General features: G+C 39.7%; 1 protein-coding gene across 1 annotated transcript; it reads left to right on the top strand.

The window, feature by feature from the left end:
* Window positions 1-2,961: 2,961 nt before the first annotated feature.
* gata5 (GATA binding protein 5) lies at window positions 2,962-9,647 on the top strand. The gene is made up of 7 exons (XM_010875538.3): window positions 2,962-3,232; window positions 3,826-4,501; window positions 6,346-6,515; window positions 7,648-7,776; window positions 8,009-8,093; window positions 8,213-8,343; window positions 8,496-9,647. Exons 2-7 carry the CDS (start codon window positions 3,985-3,987, stop codon window positions 8,613-8,615), a joined length of 1,152 nt encoding a protein of 383 aa, XP_010873840.1. The 5' UTR covers window positions 2,962-3,232; window positions 3,826-3,984; the 3' UTR covers window positions 8,616-9,647.
* The last annotated feature ends 10,355 nt before the right edge of the window (window positions 9,648-20,002 follow it).

The raw sequence follows: 20,002 nt of genomic DNA, 5'->3' as shown, positions 1-20,002 counted from the left end.
AGGCTCCAGAGGAGAAGGCCTCAAGAGGCACCTCATTCATAGCCGTTGTTATCAGCCTCTCCTAGTGAGAGACGAGAATTACACAGCGTGCTAACCCAGCCGTTTGGTTGTCTGTGAAATACAGTACTGGGATTATGACAACCGCAGAAGTCGTATTTATGGGCAATATGAAAATAATCAAATAACTGTGGTAGCTTTAACGTATAGAGAGAATCTGAGGGCATAAAAGTTTACGGTTCACAGTAAGGTCATATACAATTAACCCCTTATTCGGTGCATTTATTTCATAACATTATTCAACTGTAGTGGAGCATCTTATTTCTCTTTCACATCTTAAATAATAAAAACAATTATTTACTCGAGAAAGCCATATAGTTTACCTTGTGCGTCCTTGTAGGCATACAGGTTGTTGAATTTCTACAATAACTGTCAAAATCTGTGGGTCAATTTGTCCCATTTGACTGCGATAGCGAGAATTGCGCTTGCAACGCCATGTTTTTCGTTTGACATCACCGGATAGCCTTCAAAAAGATACGAAAATTGTAAGCACTCACGCTACAGTAAGATTTGGTCGTCGGCCAAATGAATATATGAGTAATATTATCTGCATGCCCTCCTAATGGTAACCTGTGCGATTAGGATTGTACGTGAATGGGCCTGTTTTTATTTAATCGACAAGCGCTAATCACATTCGCTGTACATGGTTAATTTGAAGAGGTTGTTAAGCGATAAAAAAGCCACTGATATTACCCATAATTCATGACCTGTTTTAGTGAATTCACAGAATGGGATCAAATGAAAAAGAGGTGCTGTTTTATTATTTGTTCATAAAATGGGTTTCAATCAAATAAAATATATCACAATAAAATATATAATAACTTGTTGGCTTATTCATTATTTGTTAATGTATTCTTTACAAACTCTCACGTGTGTATGAAATGTATACATAAGATAATTATATTAGGAGTGTCAACAAGTCTAATTATTATTGACAAACATGTTTGATGTACTTTTATTCAAACGTATCATCTTGCAGTATAGCCTGCATAATTTTGTACTTTTAGCATTATAAATACGGCTATTACTTACCCAAACATATCAACTATGTAAATTCGTCTATCATAGCCTAATAAAACGCCATAATCACAAATTGAATGCTAAAAATAATAATTTACGGTTAATTCCCCACACATTGAAGCACATTTCTAACTTAAATGTATTGGCAGCTTTTGTTCTATCCTTTGTCAGGGCTAAATGCTACTATTTCGGATAATTTTTCATGTTAATTCGTAATGGATTAAACTCATTATGAATTTAAAAAGAACAGCTACAAATCGCTTCTCTGTGCTTAAAGTGCCGTGTATTTAAATACCACACACACTTCTTAGTTTCATTCTGCCTACGGTCTTTCGCAGGTGACTAGAAGAGAAATTCACTGAAATCTCCAAATGTTGATTTAGTGAACTGTTTTAACACTGATTGGAGATTAATTAATAAACAAGATCACGGGGTCAGAATAAAGGCCCATTCAATGACGACAGACATTCAGACGACCAAAATCTTCCTTGATTAAAAACCGACTGTAGAACATGGATTAAGGGATCAAGTCACATGTCCAGGGACACTCAGTGATTAAAGAAAATGCATGTATTTAGTTGCAAACAGGTACCATACTCTGATTGCCTCCTAGCTTTCTTCGTTTCTGAGGGGCTAGAAAATTGTTAGAACATTATTATTAATCTCATTATCTACTTGCTGTGGAAGAGAATCCTACCGAGCGTCTGCAGTCTCAGAGGGAATGTAAATCAGAAAGCGATCAATTCAATGAAAAATACTGTATATCAATATAGGATCGACATCTATTTCCATAAATATTAAATAAAATGTTATATGTTAATTATTAGGGTTCATTAACATTTAGTAATTAGACAAATATAGATAGCCTACTGTATATGATTGCTTCGTCGACACTAAATGTTGGTCTATAGGGTGCGTGTAAGTACCCAGATACTTAACAAAAACACTAACTCTACGCATTAACATAAGATTTATATTAACAACCCTACGATAAGCACCGCACGATAATTTTGTAGGCAGCCTATAAATTGTATAATTATTAGAAATGCAAGTTGCATTAAAATATTGCTATGCCCTAGGCAGTATGTGTGTTTGCTAGGCTCTGCTTTGTTTGTAATATGCCAAATAATCCTGCTAATCGTATATACAGTGTAAAATTGTTATTGTTAACATATTCTGCTGGAGGCCAAGTCAATCTTTAACAAAACAATAACCACAACTGTCTATAATGAGAGTGATAATTGTTTATGAAGCCAAGTCTTCGGTCATATCTCTTATCGTCTTTCTGATTTTATAGAGATTTCATTCTGATTTATCTGATCATAAAATCACGAATCTTTTTTCCTCTCAGTGGAGGAAAGTATTTTATAGCAAGTTCTGTTTTTGTAAGTGAATGTCTCGTATCAATCTTCTAATTATTTGGTTGCCATGATGAAAAATCTAATGAAGTTGGTTTGTGTTAAAAAAAAAAAGACAGTATTTAATCATAATGTAGGCCTACAGTAATAGTTACTTGAACATTTTGGCGTTTCGTTTAGCCGTATAATAATTAGAAAATGTAGTATTTTTTTGTTTTTTGTTTTGTTTAGTAGTCATTCAATTGCACATTAGATATATACGATAGACGTATCAAAGAGCATCTAAACGCATTTAAAAAAACATTAAGAACTGTGACAATTTCCTGTAACTTTAAAATGATTTAATTTATATTTATATTGATTCTATACACAATCAAGACACAGCACATTCTGCAAAGGTGTGTCAATCTTCAGGTACCATTAACGCTAGAATTATGGTCGTCCCCCTGCCCCTGTCCTCCTTCAACTTCTGAGTCCTACCTTGGAGAGGGTCACGTGGTCTAGCCCATACAAATAACTCGAAAGTTTTCCAGTGGACAACGAATCCGAGCTCAGTTATATCAGCAATTATCAACGACAGTAACTATCTTCAGATAGCCTACGAAGAAAAAGGAAAGAAAGGCTTGGACCATCTGGGAAGTAAATAATTCCTTTTTCTCGTAAACTTTGAGCACACATGCATTTTGGACATCTTTGTGGAAACCCCGATCCCGTTCGTTGGGTCTATCGGACTGAAGAAGTTTGCCCACCGCACTGCGCCTCTGAAAAATACTTTATCACCCGGCCGTCCTTATCTGGTGAGATAATATGAGAGGTCTTGGATTAAATCGTATTCCTCCTGTGCACACTGCTATCAATGTTTTATGTGATTTGTGTGAATTGATAGACATATTGCCATCTCAGGAGATGGCTCGGCTATCTATTGTGGTGGTTGATTAGGTTCGTATGATTTAATGACATGGAGCAAATCAGGTGTTCATCGTATCTGTAGAAGCTGATAGTTAGTTATATCTCCATGCAAAGATATGGGAGCCCATTAGTGTCATTGTAATACATTTAACGTCAATCAGATTAATACAGATTCATTTTTATTTAGTTGTTCCTTGTTTTCTATTTTCCTGCTGAAGTCTATTTTTTCTTTTGTGCATTTTTCTTCAATTGACTTTAGGATATTCTAATTTGTGGTATTATCCACAAATGTTATACCAAACAATATTTTAAAGGGAAACATTAATTTAAAAACGTATATAAGATAATAGATGGGTACAATTTGCCTCATACTGTGAGAAGGCTATATGTAAATTGTAGGCAACCGGGTGGTGTATTTCTGTAATTCGTCCCTCACTTTCAGGACACATTTGTTAATTGTGGTCCTTTCACCTTCATACAGGATCTACGCTGTTTCCCTTCAACTGGATAACGAAAATCCACTGATTACTGACCCAGTTGAACTAGGAGTTGAGTGGAAGTTTCTAGACTACGTGACCGGCTTTGATCCAGGAGTCAGTATACCATATTCTTCCAAATAGGACTAGCATACGGTGTCAAAATGTACCAAAGCCTTGCTTTGTCATCCAACCAGTCCCCATACGCACACGACGCGGGGAGCTATATGCACCCTTCGGCAAGTTCCCCGGTGTATGTGCCTACTACGAGAGTGCCTGCTATGCTGCAAACCCTGCCGTACTTGCAGTCGTGCGAGTCCGCACATCAGTCCCATGGCCTCGGCGGACATCACAGCTGGCCTCAGACTGGCACAGACAGTTCTTCATTTAATCCAGGCAGTCCCCATCCGCCTCCTGGATTTTCCTACTCTCACAGCCCACCAGTAAGCAGCAATACCGGCAGGGACGCAGCCTACCAGAACTCACTTGTACTCAGCAATGGTGGTCGGGCAGACCAGTATGGCAGCACGTTAGTGCGATCTGTTGGAGGACCATATTCGAGTCCGTACACATACATGAGCCCGGAGATAGCAACTTCTTGGACACCTGGGCACTTTGAGGGTGGCATGATCAGTCTTCAAGGACGTCAAAGTTGTCTTTCTGGGAGAAGGTCCAGTTTTGGTATGTATCTTTCTTTGAAAGTGTAAATTAGGAGAAAATTGTGTTGTCTGACATTTCCACTGCCTGAATTCGATTTGTAAATAGAAATGTTATTTAAATTTATTTTTGTAGGCAATTATAGAAGACCACAACGTAAAATAATATTAACACACAATCAACAAAAATCTGCCCGTAATTCATTGAAATGAGATTCCTAATGGCCCATTACTGATTTATAGAAGCACTATACAAGGAACGTGAATATAAATCTTGAATTTTATGTTTTATTCCGATAATAAATGTTATTTTTGGTTAGGTCTAGTTTGACTAATTAAGTTATTCGTTTTTGTGGCTGTCAAGAGTTAAAAGGACCCTGAACTCACCAATTTATAGCCTTTTGGTTCCTTAAGTTATTTATTGACGCGATTGAAAAGGCCCATTGTACCTTAGTACATTGTACTATCGATGTCTCTCTGTCACTGGGATTAAATCAGTCTTCAAAAAAAGCGTTCACAATACACATTCCTGTAAAGAGGGGTTGTTATAACCAATTCATTAAGTTGCTGACTTGAACAACACTAATAGTCAGTTTTCCTTTGCTCTGTTTTGATTATCAATACACATTTTAGTGAAAGGTCCAATTGTCACCTTGATTAGATCAGACATAAACGATCTACTTGGAAATTGGTCTGCTATACACTTTTAGTTAGCAGCCAACACGACCTTCGACGGCTCAACATTAAAATGCAATACGCTATTGCGTTTAATGATTTTTGAAGCAGGATTTTCACCTGTTGCATTGTGGACCTACAGCCCATGTCCAATTAATAAGAATACAATGTTCATTAGGACTACTTATTTTAACATAAAATAACGATTTTTCATCTTGATAAATTACATTTTTGTCTTTTCAATTTATCAACCATTATTTATTTTGTTACTTAAAGTCCTAAATTATTAGAGAGAAAGTAAAATGTGTGGTTAGTAATCGAACCCAAGTTTACTTTAAGTGACGTTGTTAATGTAGTAGTTGTAAGCTAGAATTTAGATTTACACAAAATTATATCGTATCATGTTAAAAACAATGTTGATACAATGTTTTATTGTTTGTATCTATGGACCAGGTTCAATATGTGGACAAGGAATTCGAGCAATTAATTCTAGGAGGCCGTCGCGTGTCAGTAGCTTGATTGATATGGGGACCCCTGGATTCTTAACACTGATAAGAGCCCCATTGACATTCCACTCGTCTGAGCCCTGTGCCCCGCCAGCCGCCCAAATAGATACGCCAATGACCCTGTCTCCGTATTGATACATTCGGTATAGATTTCTTTTCATCACCTAGAGGGCTTTAAATTCCTCTTGAGTGAGCTGAAGAGGTGACATTATCACATGCTGGCCCTCCTGCCCCACGTTACTGGTTTACAATCATTATAAACATATATATATATATATATATATATATATATATATATATATATATATATATATATATATATATATATATATATTTATAATAAGCCATTATAAACATATATCTATGTTTATGGCTTAAATATGTCGATTTTTATAAAAACTTTATTTTACATTTATTATTTCCTTTAAATGTATTGAAAAACTTTTTTTTTAAACTTAGTAATATAAGCATACATTAATACATTTGACATTTGTTTGCATTTTACAAAATTATTTTATAACAATTGATTATGTTTACTATGATATTAAGCTGTTGATTTAGGGAGTTTACATTTCTAGTTCCAGCTCTGTTCATGTTTTGTATTAGCTGATCATATGAAACACATTGAATTTAAACCAACCATACATAAAATATTAAAACATTTTTATTTGTCTCCAAAATAATACAGACATGTTGGATGAGATCCCAGGAGAGGGTCGGGAGTGTGTAAACTGTGGCTCCATTTCCACTCCGCTGTGGCGGCGAGATGGCACTGGACACTACCTCTGCAATGCTTGTGGCCTGTACCACAAAATGAATGGAATCAACAGGCCACTCATCAAACCACAGAAACGCCTGGTAAGCACTTTTAAATTCATAAAAGGGTGTGGATGACATTTTTAAATTGACCAAGATCCATCCTACTGAGTAGCTTTTTTGCAATACACACATATAGTATCAATTTACCAATTTACAGGTAGAACATTGAACACAGGTATCAGCAGTGAGAAGGAGGAAGTGAAAGAAAAGTAAAACATATATTAGAAGGTGCCGGCAGAAGGTCTCTGTAGTAGAGTGAGAGAAAAAGACCTTCACCACTGTATCTTTCCCAGGCAGATACCAGCCTCTTAGAGCAGCTGCCTTGAATTACCCCAGCTCTGCTCTGCTATGTCTAGGCCTGTTTCTGTTTTTATTTGTCCTTCAGTGACCTTGCCCTTGGGTTGTCTGTTTTTAGCTAAAGCTGTACGAGGCGAGGGAACAACGTGACTAAACCACTGTGTTTCTGCCGAGAAGTCCCTTCTTGTGTCCAATAACAAGCTGATAGAGAAGCGAGGCAGGCTCAGCCATAAGTGGTTAGTGCTTAGCCCAGCGCTGTGAAATATTTATCATGTGAAGTCAATCAATCAATCAAATTTATTTTATAAAGCCCTTTTTACAACAGCAGTTGTCACAGACACCCAGCCTAAAACCCCAAAGAGCAAGCAACAGTTCATGCACAGTGGCTAGGAAAAACTCCCTTGTAGGGTCCAAAATTAGGAAGAAATCTAGAGAGGAACCAGACTCTGAGGGTAGCACTTAGTTGTACACTGTTTTGTTTCACCATGGGCACTGTGGAGGCCTCTTCTGCAAACTACACAGAAGCAATTTGACATTCCACCCAAACAAAAAAAAAAATCATATCAATAGATACTATATTTCTATTACTAGTATATGAACCAGCAGAGTGAGCAATGTCCAGTGGTGTCATTAGGCCTGGGCATATGGGGCTATAGCTGGGGGGGCTAAGCCCCAAATGTATTGAGATCCTAGCAGCGCCTCAGGCGATGTCTTATTTAGTTTTGGTGAGACCCTTTCTCATTTTCTACACCTGTCTCACAATCCGTCTTCCTCTGGCCTTGTCCTTGGTCTGATTCACTTTCCGAAGAATGTCAGATAAATGTCAGATTTGGTTTTCCCGGTTGGGTCTAATCATTTTATTGACAATCCACAGCAGACCACATCTCGCCGCGCCGGACTGTGCTGCACTAACTGCCACACCAGTACCACCACCTTGTGGCGTCGCAATGCAGAGGGGGAGCCTGTCTGCAATGCCTGTGGCCTCTACATGAAACTACACGGGGTAGATAACACACAAACACACCTTTCTGCTGTCATAGTCAACATCTAGAGGCTTGGCAATGCAGTGTGGATAGTGCATTATTTTGTGTCGGGGGAAAGCTTTTCTTGACGTCATTCTGGTTATTGTTATTGAAAGAGATGTGGGAGGAAGGAGTGGTGGCGTGTGTTTATGAGGCACGTTGACCTTGGTTACAAGTAGGATCTAAATGATTGGCCTGTCATCCTCCTCTCAGGTCCCCAGACCACTGGCCATGAAGAAGGAGAGCATCCAGACCAGGAAACGGAAACCTAAGATTCCCAAGTCCAAACCCTCAACAGGTAAGAATGGGCACCCAAAGGAAAGATAGGAAGAATGTGTGAAGTGTTGTGCGGTTGATTGCGAGGATGCGTATGTGTCCTGTATCAGTAATCACCAACTGCATATCTGTCTTCTTCAGGAGGTTTATCAGCCTCAGGCACCAACTCCCCATCCTCCATCTCTGTCTCCGAACACGCTTCTACGATAAAGAGCGAGCCCAACATGGCCCCCTCTCCCTATGCTGGACAGAGCGTAGCCCCTGTGTCCCAGGTATGGCTTCTCACTCCTGTGTGATTTTGGTGAAATATCATTTGGATTTGTGACCACATTGTATTCGTTGCACCCCACTTTATATGATCGTTCAAAAGCCTTACCAATGTGTTCAGTCATTTAACGAACCCCTTTTTTTAATGAATCTGAAGGCTTCTTCACATCTGGACCGTGCTGGTTCGGGACATGTGGATATTAAATACGAGGACTATCCCTTCACCCCCACATCCATCGCCGCACAGAACTCATGGTGCGCTTTGTCTCAGGCATGACCCAGACCGTAGCCCACCGGGTCAGATTCTGAACTCGGCTCCACTCACTGTGGGTAATACAGACTTGTGACAACAACTACCTATTATAGACTTCCAGACGGACTCTTTCTCATGAATGGAAGGATAAAGAAAATGAAGGAAGCGTCGGCAATCAAGTGGAATGTATACAGAGAAGGACTCTTCGTTGGGAAATGTTAATACTTTTTCTATTTTGTTTATTGTTGTTTTTGTTCTTTTCTTGGTTATTGTAATTGATGATATTGTTTGTGATATCAGCATCACAGTTTTACATGGTGTTTCAAAATAACCAGAAACAGTTTAACAAGTCATCACAGAGTGTTAAACACAGAACCAGATGGACAAAAAAATGCAAGTGTTTTATTACCTCTGAACATATTTAATTACTGACATGTACAGGTAGATTATTAACTTTTATAGATACATTATTTATGTTAAGATAAGAACAGTCATGAACACCAAAGCCAACATGTCATATCCAAGAAGTATGTGTAAGGTATGACCTCTAAAATAGGAAGTATTTATTTACTTGGATTTTGTATGTAACTAAATGCATATATTGTGAATTTTACAAATAATGCACATATTTACAAATACAGTATGAACACAGATTTAAAAAAAGCAATATGATTTTAAAAGTTCCCTAATACTTAAACATGTTTTGATACCATACTGCATACTTAAAATGGTTTTCCTTATTTCCAAAACCCCTGTTCTAATCATTCAAGTTTTAACAACGTGTGGTCTGATCATTGAATGTGCAATGTCTTGAAGGAGTATTTCGCAGATTTACACCGTAATGTTAAATGGTCCCTTACTCTGTGTAATCTATGGTTTAAGAGAAACAGTAATCCTTGGTCAGTTTTCTTTAAACTTATGATAACTTTACCAAAGATTTATTGAAGCAATAAGCATGTGTAAAGATGTATTTTTAATGGCCAAATCACCTCTAATCGCCTGTAAGAGACATAAGTAAATACAGAATTGATTATTTAAATATGCATAAAAAAAAAATACATACACACCTATCATTACTTACATTGTTTAAGGTAGCAGTGGCTAAAGTTAGCTGAAGTTCGAAATGGTGGTTTAAAGACAATGACCACAGACGAACGTTTCTCTTGTCCCATGAACTACATTTTTAGGGTAAGGAAACTTTTTAAAATCAGGTTGTAAATAATGACTTTCTGAAATTTAAGAAATAAGAAAATACTTATTTTAATTATACTGAACATGTTAATCTCATTTTATTTGCTGTATTTGTGTTGAAATATAAGGGAAATTTATTTTAATTTTATAATCTTAAATCTTTCAAAAACGTGTGTAGGTATACTTTTAGCTGTATAACCAAAGTATTGTTGGTTTTGCTCTTTGACTTTTGTTCAGTTGAATAAACTGCTAAATTAACTGTTTTGTTTTTGATGAAGTGACTTGGAAAATATTAATCTTTTATGGTTTTACCTTACTGTTTAATGATTATTGTGTGCATCATCTTTATTGACCAATATAGTAATTGATATTTGGTCTCAAACAAATACAGTACAAGAGGATTTTGGTTTGTATTAGAGTTTTTAGTAAAAAAAGAAGCTTTGTAAGTTGTGTAGGCATATTTGGGAACTGTGGTGTATCTCTCCTGTCTGGTTACATGGGTGTTGTTGAACATGTGTGTGTGTGTGTGAGGAGGGCGTGCTCTTGTTTCTCAAGCCAGTGTTGTCGATCAAAGGTTAGGTTCCAACTATGCTTTATTATCCCTGGAGCTTGGGCCTGGCTGGCACGCGTTAGCCCCACCACTGGGAAATACTGGTGTGTCAGCAACAAACCTTATGCTTTACTGCTTCATGGCGACACAGAGAGAGAGATGTCTAGCCTCCTTTTATGACTATTTGCCAAATTGTTTCTATCCTTAATCTGTTTTGGTAGTAGTTGCTGCTTGAAGGATCTGTTGTATGATGAATGTTGGAGGCCATAAGATTCACTTGCTTAGAAGCTACTGGCGTTTTAGAGCAAATTCTCAGCCCCAGCCCCCCTGCATGTTTTTTCTTGAAGAAGATTTATTTTGCGCTCACATAGGTGTGAATTATAAGGAAAGAACTGTATGCAGGTAAACTGCCCGCCTCTAAATCATCCCCTCACCTTTCCCCCCACTGCTTCAAACATGCCTGTTGTGTTTGTATTAGCCCCCCAACCCCCCTCAAAGGGTCACTTCTTAAGTGCTACATAGTGCTAAATAGCCTGGGCCGCGTTTCCATTCAATAGTCTGTTAGTTAGTGTGGTGTTTGGCTGGGTAAAACATTTGGAGTGGGACTTGTTGAGAGCCCTCTATCTTTCACGGCAACTTGTTCCTCTAGATTATTATTATTCTTTTTAAGAAAATGCTTATTTAGAAATGAGAGTTGAAACACTTTGTGGGGTCAGTCTGGAAGAACAACAAAGCAGGATGTTATGCAAGGCCATGTATTTTGCCCTTCACAGTGTCCCTTTCCCTACCCGTGTAGCTCTCTCAGTAGGCCTTTGACTCAGCATGCTTTTCATGTTCGCCTTCATGTTGTTTCATGTTATTTACCACTACAGATTGCCTATTTTGTAGAGGAAACACTGTTTGAGACAACCAATCTCAGTGACTAACACCTTGTGGCTGAACCTAAGAAAATCAAGCCCAGGGTCACTGAAGTGTCAAGGCTATGATTGTTCTTTTTGATAGCTAGTACTCTTTATGTAGTTGCTCTACCACAACGTCTCCAATCCATCCTTCAGGGAAATTAATGTGCGTGTGATTCCAATCCCCGGGGAGACATTTTTCCCCTTGCAGGTCCGTAGCGCTCCGTCTTCCGTGATGGGAATAGAATAGCTCAATAGGGGGAGCGACAGACAGACAGGGGGAAGGCCCACAGGGCAGCGATAGTATGAGTGACTGAGTCAGAGGCTCTTAGTGAGCGATGGCCTTTCCTCTTGGCCTGGCAGCAGTAACACACGTTTTTCCCAGGGTTGTGCAGCCCGGCCACTCCATTCAATGATTCCCTCAGTCCAGAAAACAGGATATTGTTTTTAAACTCAGCAGTGATTCTGAGGGTTGGTGTGTGCGTGTGTGCGTGTACAGTGTGAGTGTCAATGGGTGATGGGGGTAGGGAGGGCAGCACAGGCATTTATTTAGGTAATATTCAGCCCGTAAATCAAAAACTTCCGTGTGTTGTCTCCAGAGCGATTCTCCAAAGGCCCCATTCATCGCTCTGTGTGACAGGGGGCTTAGACGGAGGAACGCAGTCGTGTGTGCTTCGATGTGTGTGTTTGTGTGTGCGCTTCTACATGCATGCGTACAAGTGTGTGTGTGTATATGCAGGTTTGGATTTCTTAGGGCCTGCCAATGGATGATGCTTTTCCATTTCGGCGTGTGAAAACATTTAGCATGTTATAATCACAGAAGTGTCCTGTCTCCTTCATTCCCAGGACAGGATTTCAAATATTTCTTTGCAGTCTCCTCAGTCAAGGCAGAAGTGATGGATCCTTAACATATCCACCGTTTTTCCACCAAAACGGGTTATGTCATGTTATCTTCAGTAAACAAAGGCGAAATTAGTTACCTAAGTGACAAATGATTAATGATGAATAATCTTAACACTGACTGTCGGAGACACCCAGTTGAGTCACTGTACCCAAGAGTACCTTGCCTACATTAACCCAGACAGTCATTAGGTCATAAAACCCCTGTAGCTGTGGCACATGGTTGATGGATACCCTGGGGATTCCAAGACAAAGGGTTTATTTACACTAACAGCCTATAGGACAACATTTCAATGTAAATATTATTTAAATAATATGTAAACAGGCTTTTCCATGTACATTTGCAACCGGAATGTATCACTCTGACAAAGCTAACTGATAGGTGGAATACAAGCACATGGAGCACATTGCCCTGTCAAAATATTTTCCATTGCTAGCAGTTGGTTAGCTTATCCTAGCACGCTAGTTAACGATGTACCTTAGGCAGCCAGTCAGACTTGATAAGAAACTAAATGGCATAGGTTTAGGGAAGCTACTAACCAGTGCATTCAATATATTCCACCAAAATATAGCTGCTGTTGCTGAGTTAATAAATAGTATGTACTAGGGCAATATGTTTACAACTTTATGAAACAATATGTCTAAACAACTCTGAAAACTCTACATACAATTAATGACTTGCATCATAAAATTAAAAATACTACCACAAAATGATCAAATTACTTATATCAGCTAGCTTCAGAAGTAAGTTGTAAGTTTAAGCAGTTATCTAGCTAGCTTTTGGTGGAACAAATTCAACCCTATTCCCTATGTTTAATATAAAAGTAGCATGCTACCTTTCATGCTTCAAGTCAAATGGCAATGCTGTTTCACTTTTCAAAAATCTAACTTAAAATGTACAATTACCTTATTTGAAATGGCATTCCATTATAAAACTGTTATTTGGACTACCATTGAGTTTCTGTAATAACTAATAACTTAAATAACTGAATATATAGCAAACCAAACAAGCTAGCTAACTGTCTAGTCCTGATTCCAAAAGCAACAGAATATTTTGTCAAACTGTCTATAACATGACAAAATGTGGGGAAAGTGAAGGGGTCCTAATCATTTCCGAAGGCATTGTAAATAGAAACTTCTATTTAAATATTCTGTCCATACATGTTCAAATGTAAAGGTCATCACCACAACTTTGTTGTGTATAGGGCCTTAGTTAGACCATTCTAATACTGTTAGAAGAGGAAACAAGGGGCATCACCCCCACTGTTTGGTGGTGTGGGCATTTTCCTGTGTTTGTGCAATCCTTACGCTACTTTCTGAGGCAGTTCATTTTAATACAATGAACACATTTATGTCCTTCATATGTGCGTTTTGCATTGAAATAACTTGAAAATAACTCATTACCATTTCTTGTGACTCTCAAAAATGAAACAACACAAACCAAATGATCAAGCTTTTGAAATGAACACGGTCAACAGCCTGCCCATGACAGAGAACACGTTTGGTTGATTCACTGACTGAGCCTGTACTGCTCTCAGTACGGCCCAACACTGTGTCTGCCATCTCTGCTGCAGCCCAACACACACCCACACAATGCTAACGACAATGCAGACACACATTTAAGTTAGCAACTCTTCGGGGGCTCTTTTCTCCTGTTACGATCCTGTTGGGATTGACTATTCTATGACCGGCTTGGCTCCCCTCCATGCCTTGGACCACTTGGCTGCATGTACATCAAAACCTGTCTATGGGCAGAAACACAATGCATCCTCCCCAGCTGGATATTGTCTAATTTCTTGTCTAGTTTAGAAGAACTGTGTGTGCTTATTGGATTTTTCATTCAGTTTAATTTACAATGTGTGTGTATTTCTACAGTATATCCAAATCCCCAACATCTCTGTTATTCTGTTTCCCTGCTACATTGCCTTCATATTAAGAGAGTGTTTGCTTAGTTGTGTCAATTTGTTATTAGTGTGGATAGTTTTTCTTTAGTCCCAATTGAGACAAAGAGATTTTCTACTTTGTGCGGGGTGTAGTCCTGGGGCACTCCATGTTTCAACAACAACACACTGCTCTTCCTTCGAGAACACAACCTCGCCTTGCTAAACGTCAAGGAACAAGCAGGGCAAGGGTCGTAATACAAGGGCCCCATAAACCAAAGGGCATCCCCAACCAAAGGGGCAATAAGAACACCCAAGGCAAAAACCCACACCATGACAGGTGCTCAGTCCAGACACCATGGTTCAGTTGGCATTCAGAATGTTAATCGTTTAGGGGTTATCCGTATTGGTTTCAATATGAACTGTGCAACACAATGATCCACATCATTGTCAATTCTATTTCTAAAGGTCAGTATCTTTGGCAGCTTACTGTCATTCCGATCGTTGTAGATAACTGGAAAATCTGATGACACTTTCACCTCCCACAAAGGTGAGCTTTTTGCTGCTTGAAGGCACTCTCACTCCTGCTTTAACAGTCCATATAAAATAGTGGTATTCGAAGTCGGCATCCAGGGAAACTGCAGTGGGTTAGGCTAAATTAAAATGTACAAAAAAGTAATATACTTAAAAAAATTATCTAGAAACTGAAAATGAGGATTGCAGATAAATCTTTTGGGATAATGTACACAGATAATTGATAATGCCACTGCCTTAGAGACTCGCGCTTGTGTCCACACTGCTTACCCGGCACAGCTATACCGTACTGACACAAAAGCAGAGAGAGCACGAGAGAGATGAGAAGAGCATGTTCACGTGTTTCCTGTGAACAGATGAATAATGTACTCTGCTGATATTATTAGCAATTGTCATTCAAAAAGCTATTTTCACAATTTTTCAGCACCAAACCCTCAAAACATCCGGACGTACAGAGAACCCCCTAAAATTAGACAGAAAACAACGGTCTGATGGATGACGCGGAGACATCTGAGAACGATGACTTCCGCGACTGCTGGTTTGATTGTTTCCTTGAGAGAAAAGGCACAGGAAAGACAGAAAAACGTGCACAAAAGTTCCCTTGAGGTGCAGTCGATAGAGACCTCCCCTCATCCCTCCCATTCACCAGAACAATCCCTATATGTCCTAACCATGGCCCCCTTCACACTCTGACAAACTCGATTTATGGGCCATGAGAGACATTTGGCTCACACCTTGATCCTAAGTACCGTTAAAACAGTTTAACACCAGCACCCATAGATAGCTTAGTGGCTGAGCGCTCAACGTGTGTATATTATACACAGACATGATATTTATTGTGAGCTGGCACAGCATGCGTGGTGGGAACTGCTTCTATGGTGCCTGAGAAAGAAATGTTAACACTGGATTTTCTCACTGCTCTGTGTGGTACAAGGGAATCATGAGAAGATTTATCGAATTCACTTTTCTGAGACCTTTGGATCTCTCTGAGTCTGACGTGCTTACGTCCAAACCTCAACGTGGTTTACCACTGTTGAAATATGCACCGTAGCTATGTTTTGGAGACCTCGTTGGATGTATCAAGCCTTTTTCAGTCAATGAAAAAAAAGGTTGATTTGTTAGGAGTTGCCCAACTCACGATACATCACATTTTTAAAGTCTCCTGTTGCCCGGGCAGCAGTTGGTTAGACAGGGTTTATGTGGATGTGGTCTATAACTGTTTTTCTGCGTGTATGCTCATGCATGCCTGTGTGGGTGTGTGTTTGTCTTTCCATCTGTCATTAGGGTAAGGTGGAGAGGAGACTCCACGGAGCCCAGAAACCAGGGGTCAAGTCCAGGCTTAAGCACCTCCCCCCAAACTCAGTGGAGGGACAGTCTTGGGGCTTAGAGAATTGGGGGCTTAAGTGAGGGAGAAGGAGGGGATAGAGCAAAGACAGAGAGGGAAGGAGAGAATGCAATGGATGGATGGGAGAAGACACTCTGGGCAGTGAGAGGGGGAGTTGAATGACAAGACGGGAGCCATAAGAGAGATCGGAACCTGATTGTTTGGGCTGTTTGTTTGCATAATTTAGTCTTTCTAGTGTGACTTTGATTGTCTTCTAAGAGACTGAGAGGATGACTTCGGGGGAACGTGTTTGATCAGATTAGTTTGACAGGTCAGGGTCATTGCTCACACTGAGTCTGGTTTGTCAATGTACTTGTTACCTGACTACACAGATGACTCCTACCTGACCACAGTGTGCCATAGGGGTTCTGTCCCCACCTCTCAGTGCCTTGGTGTGTGTGCGGACTAATCTCCTGTTGTAGTAACACAAAGGCCAACATGTTTTCTGACACGCCTAATTATAAAGAAAATAAATGATGTTTCACAAGCACCTGGCTTATCGTCTAATTTAACTGACTGTCAGAATCAGGAGATCCCATCTGCTCTGTCAGTGTACAGTATATTACAGTCTGAATAATGAAGGATTATACAAGGTCCTTGGGGTGGATGTGGGAGCTCGTATGGTGGCCTGGAGGAGGGTGTAGTCTTATCTGCTGAGCTGAGCCTCAGAGAAGCAACCCCTCTGGTGGGCGGGTGCATGAGGGAGGGTGGACGTGGGGGTGGGTGTGTGTGGGGGATAGGGGTGTGGAGTGATGGGTACCAGGTACTGGGCCCAGGAGGGGACGGCTCCCTGGTTCCCACTGCGCCACCTTAGTGTCAGGACAGGCGTCAGCGTCAGGCTTTGTGGCTGATCCATGGCAGTATTATTTTTACCTCAGACCCCCATCAAGGCAAGGACAGGAGGAGACAGGGCGGCCAGTAACCCCCAACCTCCCACGTTTCTTCAGGACCCCCAGGTCTACTCTACCCCCGGTCTATATGCACCTAACCATCTCCACCCTCCTGCCGTATCTATTCCAGCGTTCATTAGCTATCAACACACACCCCTGTGACCATGAGCTACCAATGACTCAAGCTCAGCCTTACCATCACCCCTCTTTAGCCTCGAGGTCACTGACTCATCAGGAATGCTGTCTTCTACAAGAGAGAAACCCCCAGACACACACACACACAGACACAGACACACACACACACACATACACACAAACCAACACCAGGGTCACAACAAGCTAAGCCGAAAGCTACATGAAATGGTTCGTTTACCTACATTTACAGTACATGGCATGCAGAAATGGCATCATGTTTTCAATTGAATGAGAGCATGCTGTTAAAATATGAACAAACTCATGTCTCGTCCTTGATGTCTGAAATCTGAATGATGCCGTGTGCAGAGCCCTATAGCCAGCCATGTACGTCTGATCTTCTGCGGTGATGTCATACCCAGTAATTCCGCCCTGTACGCTAAGCACAGCACTAAATAATGATAATTATGGCCATCGTAAAGACTACATGTGGAATTCCCTTTCATTCTCTTCCATTATCTCTCCCTCCCTCTCCACTGTCTCTTGTCAGACCTCTGCTGGGATCTAAATAAGTGTTCCTGTTCATTCCTTGCCCTCTCTTTCTCTCTCTCTCTCTCACACACTTACTTGCTCTTTCATATAGTTTTTGCTTCTCACATTAAAACGTTTCTTTTTCCACTATCTGAACAACTGTCTCTCAGTCTTATTCAACACTGCTCTCTCTCTCTCTCTCTCTCTCTCTTACTTCACCTCTCTCTTCTTGTGATCTGTGATTGTGCACTTTGTGTAACCTGGAGTGGAGCCTCTCCTCTGTTTCCTGCACATAGATGCACTCTATTTATTTTACAGTAAGAATGCAGAGACAAGAGAGAGAGAGACAGGAAAGACAGTTCTCCCCCAATGGAGGAGAGTGACAGATTTACAGATACAGATCCCCCTCTTCAGAAATATTTTTAATCACGATTTGTTTGATTATACAAAGAAATGTACTGAGGAGAGCTGGATGTATTTTATGTAAGGTTCTCCCCTCTCTCCTTCCTTCACTCAGTGCAGTGCTCCACCATCTGGGATCAAGAGTTCACAGAAGTGCTTTACTCAGCTCCTCTGGCTGCAATACTTCAGCTCTGCCTGGCAGGGATGAATTGATGGAGTAAAAAAAGAATGTTCAACTTTTGGCCACTGATTGGTTTGTAAGGTGGACGATCATAAAGTTCTTCTCAATTGCTTACAAGCATTATTTTTTAAATGTTGATTAAACATACTTAGAGCAGAAAAATAATTGTAAAATGCTTAAATAGCTTTAAATAGAAATTTTCCAAATGCTTAATCATTTTATTACCTATTTACTTTTGGACTTTGGATGTTTTACATTAAACAGAATACATTCAAGTACATTCAATACAACATGTTTTGTTCACATAATATCGACATGTTTTCATAAAAAGTGAAAAGCTATCAGTTTACATAGATCAGTAAATTGTACTAAAACTGTAAATGGCTTCATTAGTAGGTAGTTATGTACAGAAAAAGACAATGAGGTCTGCTTAACAACATTGTGAATGTGAAGAGATGCAGAGAATTGAATAGGGTTTAGATGAATGGCACAACAGTAACATTACCAATAACTGGATGTCCCTCCAAAACTGATGGAAAGACAAGAAGAAAACTGTTCAGGGAGGCTTCCAAGAGACCTAAAGCAACATTAAAGGAATTGCAGAAATTTCTGGCAAGTACTCGCTGTGTGCTACATGTGACAACAATCTCCCATATTCTTCATATGAATGGGCTATGGGGTAGCGTGGCAAGATGGAAGCATTTTCTAACAAAGAAAAACATCAAAACCCAGCTGAAGTTTGCAAAAACAAACATGAAAAAATGAAGAGGAAGTTCAACTTTCAGCATGACAACGACCCAAAGCACACGTCCAAATCCACAAAAGCATGGCTTCACCAGAAGAAGATTAATGTTTTGGAATGACCCAGCCAGAGCCCAGACCTGAATCTAATTCAACATCTGTAGGGTGATCTGAAGAGGGCTGTACAAAGGAGATGTCCTCGGAATCTGACGGATTTGGAGCGCTTTTGCAATGAAGACTGAGCAAATATTGCCATGTCAAGATGTGCCATGCTAATAGACTCCTACCCAAAAGTGCTGTAATAAAATCAAAAGGTGCTTCAACAAAGTATTAGTTTAAGGGTGTGCACACTTATGCAACCAGGTTATTGTGAGTTTTTATTTTTATTCAAAAATATATTTTTTTCTTTCAGTTGAATTGTTCACATTATAGTTCACATTAAAGGTGCAAAAAGTTCTGACATTATAAATTTTTTTCTCATTCTTTTACATCAGAAGAACCTGGCATTTTAACAGAGGTGTGTAGACTTTTTATATCCACTGTATGTTTTGAGAAGGCAACTACATTTAAAAAATGCACAGGGCTGTGTCTTGTTAGCTCTTTTGATCATGTACGATATATTTCCAATAAATTCTACTACGTGAGTCTCAGGAAGTGACTAGGGCTAACTTGCTCTTTTTTAGCACCAAGCTGACCATCACATGTAGTTTTGAACCTTGACTGTGCAACTAGATGCCGAAGCTCCACTAAGGCACCTTCATCAGAGATTTCTTTGTGTCATAACATTCTAACAACTCTCTCAGGTGGTTCGGGTGCCTGCAAAGCTAACTGAGGTTAACGGGTGAGTGAGATTGGATAGGATGAAACTGAGGACAAGAGGTAAAGTAGAAAATCAAGGAAAACCTGAGAAAACCTGTATTTAGGCATCTGGAAAGACAATTAAAATGTTTAAAAGACAGACTTTCTGACAGCTTAGATTCAAGAGATGGATTGTGTTAATATTTGCAGTCTATGAGAATTAATTCATAGGTTTACGGCATAATGCCCTTTCTGAATATTGGGAATACAAATTTAAAAAATGCTTGTAGGTGATTGAGAAAACTGTCAATTAGGCATAAAGGAGAAGTGTTTGACTTTATGGTAATATCAAAGAGTTCCACTCCCCAGAGGCACAGTATTGTTCCGCTTGATGATGT

This window comes from Esox lucius, chromosome 12 (genome assembly GCF_011004845.1).
Source record: "Esox lucius isolate fEsoLuc1 chromosome 12, fEsoLuc1.pri, whole genome shotgun sequence".
Classification (NCBI taxonomy): domain Eukaryota; kingdom Metazoa; phylum Chordata; class Actinopteri; order Esociformes; family Esocidae; genus Esox; species Esox lucius.
This window is presented reverse-complemented; position numbering and strand designations above follow the sequence as displayed.

Coding starts and splice junctions, on each gene's coding strand:
- gata5 (XM_010875538.3), top strand. CDS start 3,985: ATGTACCAAAGCCTTGCTTTGTCATCCAACCAGTCCCCATACGCACAC. Junction 8,094..8,212: donor CAAGTCCAAACCCTCAACAG/GTAAGAATGGGC, acceptor TGTCTTCTTCAG/GAGGTTTATCAGCCTCAGGC. Junction 8,344..8,495: donor GCGTAGCCCCTGTGTCCCAG/GTATGGCTTCTC, acceptor ATGAATCTGAAG/GCTTCTTCACATCTGGACCG.